The sequence below is a fragment of the Callospermophilus lateralis genome, chromosome 3 (assembly GCF_048772815.1).
Source record: "Callospermophilus lateralis isolate mCalLat2 chromosome 3, mCalLat2.hap1, whole genome shotgun sequence".
Classification (NCBI taxonomy): Eukaryota; Metazoa; Chordata; class Mammalia; order Rodentia; family Sciuridae; genus Callospermophilus; species Callospermophilus lateralis.
The window spans coordinates 79,371,259-79,378,428 of NC_135307.1; the positions used below are offsets into that span (position 1 = coordinate 79,371,259).

At 32.0% G+C, this 7,170-nt stretch overlaps 1 protein-coding gene across 1 annotated transcript; it reads left to right on the forward strand.

The window, feature by feature from the left end:
• Nucleotides 1–4,186: 4,186 nt before the first annotated feature.
• Nucleotides 4,187–5,128, forward strand: LOC143394695 (olfactory receptor 4K13-like). Its single transcript, XM_076849355.2, has one exon. The coding sequence runs from the start codon at nucleotides 4,187–4,189 to the stop codon at nucleotides 5,126–5,128; it is 942 nt and encodes a 313-aa protein (XP_076705470.2).
• The last annotated feature ends 2,042 nt before the right edge of the window (nucleotides 5,129–7,170 follow it).

The following is a 7,170-nucleotide window of genomic DNA, read 5'->3' on the forward strand; positions in this document are numbered from 1 at the left end:
TCACCCTGTGTGGGCACTCCCAGCTAAGGTGGCACAAAGTGACACTGAGTTTTCTTTCAGCTCTCTTCCTGTAACAAGTGTCCTTTTCACAGTCTGTTCACAGCATTGTTTTCCATGTATTTACAGTTATTATTGGTGATTCTGCTGTTTAAAGGGCCCCCAGTCAGAGTCCTAACAATGTTCCAAAACACAAGAATCCTGTGATATGCCTCAGAGACCAATGCTTGTGTTAGGTAAGCTTCATTCAAGCAGGAGTGATGCTGGTGGTGGCGAGGTCATTTTAAAACAGGAGTCTTTTTTTTTTTTTTAAAGAAGCACAGAAAAAACAAAATACTGTATTGATTGTTTCATGAAAATTTTGAGACCCGATTTTGTAGAAATATATATTGCATTTTTCTCTAAATTATTGTCATTTATTAATAAACATTAATGAATAATTATAATGTTATATTACATAATATAAATAAATGTTTTTTTAGGCTGCCATTTTTTAAAGATAGATAAATAATAAGACTGTAAGGACAAAATACTTTAGAAAATCACAGAATGTTATCACTATAAAATATTGCTGATCTCATTACAATTATTAGAACTTAAGAGGAGCAACAGATGAGAAAATTTAATCTTCCTGAAAATAGTCAAAAAAATGGGTAAGTACTTAAACACTCATTAATCTAGAAATATTTAAATAGAGAGACACTGTCTTTACAGTCTCATGAGCTTCTGTAAGTCTATGTTCTTTTTTGTACAATATGTTTTTCAGAGATACAGAAAATCCAGAGTCAATAGCTGAAACTTTAAAACTACTAGAACACAAAAATAAAGAAAATGCTATGATATCACTCTGACCAATATTTCCTTGAATATGACCACAGGAAAACAAACAGAAAAAAAAAACAGAAATAGAAAGGATTGAGCCAAATTAAAAGATTCTGCAAAGCAAAGTATTCAAATAAGAAAACATTCCAGAGTCTGAGAAAATATTGGCAACACATACACATCTGATAAAATATATAAAAATCCCTAAAAACTCAATGTTAAGAAAAAAATAATTCAAAAATTGGCAGTAGATCTGAGAAGAAATTTCTCAAAAGAAGGATAAAAATAATAGCCAATGTATATGAAAAATCTCCTTTAACATTAGTCATCAGGATTCACTCAAATGAGATTTCTCCTCACACCTGTTACAAAGGCTGCTATCAAAAAGATGAGAGTAACATGGAGAAAAGGGAACTCTTATATGCTATTAATGGAAAATACTGAGGGAATGTAAATTAGTAAACCTAAATGGGAAAAAAGTATGGGGGTTTTCTCAAAATTCAAAATAGAGATTCACATAGTCCAGTTACCTATCTACTGACTATGTATCAAAAGAACAATATCTGAAGATTTTTCTGCCCTCCCTTGCTTATTTTGCACTATTCACAATAACCAAGATACAGAATCAACATAAGTGTCTATCAACAAATGAATAAAGAAATGTGGGTATATATGCACAGTGAAATAATATTTAGAATTTAAATGGGTGAAATCTTGTCATTTGTTACAACATGGATGAACCCGGAAGTCATCATGTTAAATGTGGTAAGTCAGGCACACCAAGACAAATATCATGTGATCTTACTTATATGTGGAACCAAAAAGTCAACCAAATAGAAATACAGAGTAGAAAGGTGGTTACCAGAGGCTGAGATGAAGATTAATTAAAGAGCACAAAATTTTGTTATAAACGAGGAATAAATTTAAAAAGTTTATTATACATAAGGAGACCATAGTTTAAAATTTATATTATCATCTTAAAATTTTCTTACTGACTGTATTTTAAGTTTTCTCACCACAAAAATAATCACATTTTCTGTAATGGCAAAAGGATATTTTAAAAACCCCCCAGTGTATTTTTACCACTAGTCTCTGAGGGATCTAATAACTATCAAATTTGTTTTCTCCTATATGTCCCTTACCAATGGATACTTTTAAATACTGTACTCTTTTCAATCCAGAGCAGACAAGTTCACTGGATGATGAAGACTAAGTATTTCAGGATTTCATAAAGTTGCTACTTCCAAAGTCCAAGTGCAACCTGGTAGGTTTCCTGACCCTGACACATTACCCTACCTTTAAACTACATATGCCACACTATTTGAAGTTACAAATTAAATGTGTACCTAAATAATAAGTACAAATGCCAAGTTTCTAAAAGAATGAGGGGATTGAAAAGAGCTAACTAAATGGAAATAAATTTGACTTTGTTTCAAATTGAAAAAATATTAAAAGTACATTTTATATTGGGTGCTAAGAAATTAATTCAGTACTCCTAGATGAATAAGTCATCTTTAGAAAAGAGATGTTGTGTTTAGATTGTTTGCCCACACTGATCATATTGAAAGGTTTTATATTATCACATGATATAAGAATCTTTACCTACTCTCTTTAAGGCATGCAGTAATTTTTAAAAGTGGATATATAACAAGACTGCAAGCATAAAATGCCTGATCCATAGCTTAGAAAGTCAAAACATATACCACACATGATACTATTGTTATATTCATTAGAATTTAAGAGGAATGACATGAGAGAAAATCTAACAACTCGGAGAAACAGTCTAAAAATGGGTAAATATTTAAACACTAATTCAACTGGAAAACAATCAATAGTTTGGCGGCTCATGTGCTCCTGTAAGTATATAATTTAATACTTCCTAGAAATATAGACTGTCCAGAGGAAATAACTACACCTGATAGTCTTACTGCAAGAGTACAAGCACATTCAAAAATCCTGGTGGCCAGTGAGAATAATCAGACATTTCCACTTTGAATTCTGCTCATTTAATTTTTACATAACTCTGGAAGATGGAGTCAAATATAATGGCTGGTATATGGGACACTTCGGATAAGATATTTGTCTTAATGCTAGCTATGCAAGGGAAGAGTGTGTAATTGCATGCTTTGTGTGGTTAGCTAGAGATACACTGTATTTTCACATTTAAATCATGTGACTAACAGGTTAAAATTTACAAAAAAAAATTCCCATGTATCTAATATTCTTTCTTAATAATCACTATTGGCTCTGGTTATAAGATTCTGATAAACACAAGAAAAGTTCTATAAATAATTCACAGGCCACTAATAAGAATTGCATTGCAGCCCTACATTAAGGGAAAGGGGAGGCTCTGCACTTTATGGCTTAAAGTAGATCAAGTCCTGACCTCATTAAATGTAAGTCCTTTTTTTTTTAAATTCACTTAGCTGAGTCTGCCTCAGTCAGTGTCACAATGTCTTTGATTTAATTCATGCTCAAAAATCTTAAGTTCAAATAAGCCTTTGTGAAAATAATTGAAAAGAAACCAAGATCCAAAGGGGACAATAACTTTCATGACACTGTATATACAGTGCATCTACATTTTTTGTGGTATTGTCTTTTTTTTCTTTTAATAAACAAAAAATTAATGATTCATCTCTCTTATTTTTTTTTCTCAAATTCTTTGAGAAAAGCTGAGTAACAATAATGGTGAACTTTGGTACATCCTATTCTTAAGGAGGTGATTTTGGAAGTTCTGTGTATGGTTGATGTATAAAGACTTATGCAATAAATAGAAATATCACATTCAGATTTTGAATCCAGTTTTGTAAAACACTTGCAAGAAATTATTTTGTTGGATAAATAAACTGAATAACATTAATGTCTATAGAGGCAATAGGAATCATTTCAATCTAAAACCTCTGTCTTTCCTGACATACTGAATTTAATTTCAATTAACAATATAACTGTATTAACATTAAACATTACATTAATGATGAATATTCTCTCATATAGTTTCTTTCAGTAATATACAATGCATATTTTGTTTGAACACTGCTTTTTAATGTGACAATGACGAAACTTTTTAGTGCATACTGAAGATGGGATATGAATGTTTCAGTCAATGAATTTCTGCAAAACTCTAAGATAAAAATGTACTTCATTATTGATTATCAAAGTCCTTCTTTATGTTCATAATAAACTAAGAATTCAACCACGGTCTGATCTGGAGCCAAAACTGAAGACAGACTTAAGGGTTGATGTTCTGAATAAATAATAAACTAAAATGCAGAAGTATTGAATAGGAACACTGTCTTATTTTTCTCTGTGATTTTCTGTGTTTTCTTCTCTTTTAGACAACTTCTGACAGACTCACAAAAGTAGATATATGGATATCCTAAGTAAAAACACAAGTATTTCTGAGTTTATCCTGCTTGGACTTTCTCAATCCCAAGAAATTCAAATATTCTTTTTTGTTATCTTCTTTCTTGTCTATGTAGCCATTGTAGTGGGGAACCTCCTCATTGTAATCTCTGTGATATTTGATAACCATCTTCACTCACCCATGTACTTCCTTCTGGCAAATCTATCATTTTTTGACCTATGTCTTTCCTCTGTTGCAACTCCCAAAGTGATTGCAGACTTCCTCAGAAAACAGAAAACCATCTCATGGTGGGGCTGCATGGTCCAGATGTACTTTATGCACTTCTTTGGGGGTGGTGAGATGTCTCTCTTGATAGCGATGGCCATTGACAGGTATGTGGCCATATGCAAGCCCTTGCACTACCAGATCATCATGAACCGCAGGATGCTCATTGGGTTTCTGGTGCTGTCATGGGCAGTTGGATTCATTCATACCACAAGCCAAATGGTTTTCACGGTGGGTTTACCTTTCTGTGGTCCCAATATTGTGGACAGCATCTTCTGTGACCTCCCTCTTGTCATCAAGCTGGCCTGCACTGACACCTATATCCTAGAGCTCCTGGTGATTGCAGACAGTGGTCTCCTGTCCCTGGTGTGCTTCATCCTCTTGGTCATATCCTACATCATCATGTTCGTCACCCTCTGGCAGCGCTCCTCCAGGGCCTCCTCCAAGGCTGTGTCCACACTCTCTGCTCACATCACTGTAGTGACCCTCTTCTTTGGCCCCGGTATCTTCATCTATGCTTTTCCATTCAATAGTTATTCTGTAGATAAGTTTCTGTCTGTGTTTTACTCTATAATGACTCCCTTCCTTAATCCAATTATTTATACTTTGAGGAATCAGGAGATGAAGGCAGCCATTAAGAGACTGAGCAGTCAACAGATTGGTTCCTGTGTTTTCTCTTAGATATTTTTTGTGTTCTTGCTTATTTTTCTGCCTTCTATTATTTTAGGGAATTGAGTCTTAAGTATTTAATCAAGTGGTTGAAACGAAAATACTAAATGATATCAGTTTTATTCCTGCAATATTCTGTATATTAAGTACTTTAAATGTTTTAATTTAAAATGTTCATAACAGAGATACAGTTCCTGGAAAAGCAAACATTATTTTATAACACGAGTCTTAATATATCAAAAATACATAAATTAGGTGTTTCCTTATAAAATCTTTGTAATATTTTGGTGAGTGAAATTGCAAACTATTTACTTTTAGTAAGAATATCAAAGATGGTGATAAATTTTTACTTCTACAATTGTGTTCTTAATGTTCTTAAAAATATCTTCCATTAAATATCAATATTATGAAAGTTTCTCAGTGGTATTAAATTAGAATTTATAAAAACTTTCTTCAATTCTATGGCCTCAACATTCTAATTTTACTAGTGGTATAAAACATTAGGAAAATATTTTCAAACATTTCTTTGTGTTCTGAATTCCTTCCTAAAATTCAAAATCAATGGCAGTAATAATAATTAAAACTTTCTCTCTGTCAATATATTTTTTATACTAAATAACAAGCATTGTTCAATGGTTCTTTATATTAATTCAAGTGTTTGTATATCAACCTTTTTTATACTAAGAACCAGACTCTTTTTCAAGCAATATAATACATTGTTAATGATATATGTCTAGTTCTTTCCCAAAGAGGATTACAAGGTTGAAGTGGGGTGAGAGATCTCTGTTACTCATAGCGCTCTCAGAAAACCACTGTGAGAATGAGATATTTAAACCAAGGATATAAACATTAAGGAAACTGCATAACAGGACATTAGAGAGAGGAAGAGATTTTCAGACAGAAGTGTCAGTCTATAAAGGTATTGTGGAGTCAAAAAGAACTTGTGTCTACTGAAGATAAACATTTATGAAGAAGTCCTATGAATTAAAGGTGGCAAGTTTAAAAGTGAGATTGAATAAAGATGAAGACTCCAGAATATGTAAGTGGTAAATCCTCTTGTTTAATAAAAATTATAAATAAAGGAATTTAAATAGGAAGGATTAGAGATAGTAACCTTTGATTTTAATACAGCTCTGTCTTCTTAAGTGGATAAGTGAAAAAGGGAGGTGAGCAGGCTCTTCTTCTTATCCTGAATCTGTTAAGTGATAGTAAATTTATTGAAATGTACAATGAAGCCTTCTAAAGATAAATAAAAATCTAAAGTTATGCAAAAAAAAAAAAATCTAACAGACATTTCCAGGGTGATGTCCTACACCTGGAAATCAAGCTTACATATCTTCCCTTTTTACCGCTTTATTGTTCCCTACTTTAATTTGGCCCTAGACCATGTCTTTTAATTTGTTTATCTTTATTTAGTAACTAATACTTGATCATAGATATAAGAATAGTTATTGTGTCTTGTGATACAGATTGAAAAGGGAAGTTTTAACTTTGAGAAAAATATTTGATAGTTGATAAATATGATAATTTTAGGTACATTTATGAGGGGAAAATTTTCTATTTTACCAATTAAAAGTTTGAACCTTAGTATCTGCAAATCAATTCTCATATAATAGGAATTAAAGTCAAGAAGAAGAATAGCAAAGCCAAAAGAATGCACTGGTTTAAAATAGTGTTCAGCATAGATCTTTTCAATATATAGGCAACAACAACAACAACAACAAAATTGTCACATGGCAGATGCTATATTAATTATTTAAATGCAGTGTTTTAATAACTTTTTCATTATTATACATCTCTTTTTAAAAATCTCCCCTTAGGTAATTTCTAGCCAACTCTGCATTCTGATAGCCAGTGGCTAATTATATTCCCCAAAGTCAAAGCAGGTAAAAGGGAAAGAAATTCCTGTTTGCTGGCTTAAGAGGGATATCTTGTTATTTGTTTGTATTTTTTTCATTGTCAACTTTGCCTTAATTTGTAATTGGTCTGTAAGTTTGTCTTATGTGTTAAATTTAAATCACTAATGTGTTTTAATTGATTGTGTTTTCTAATTC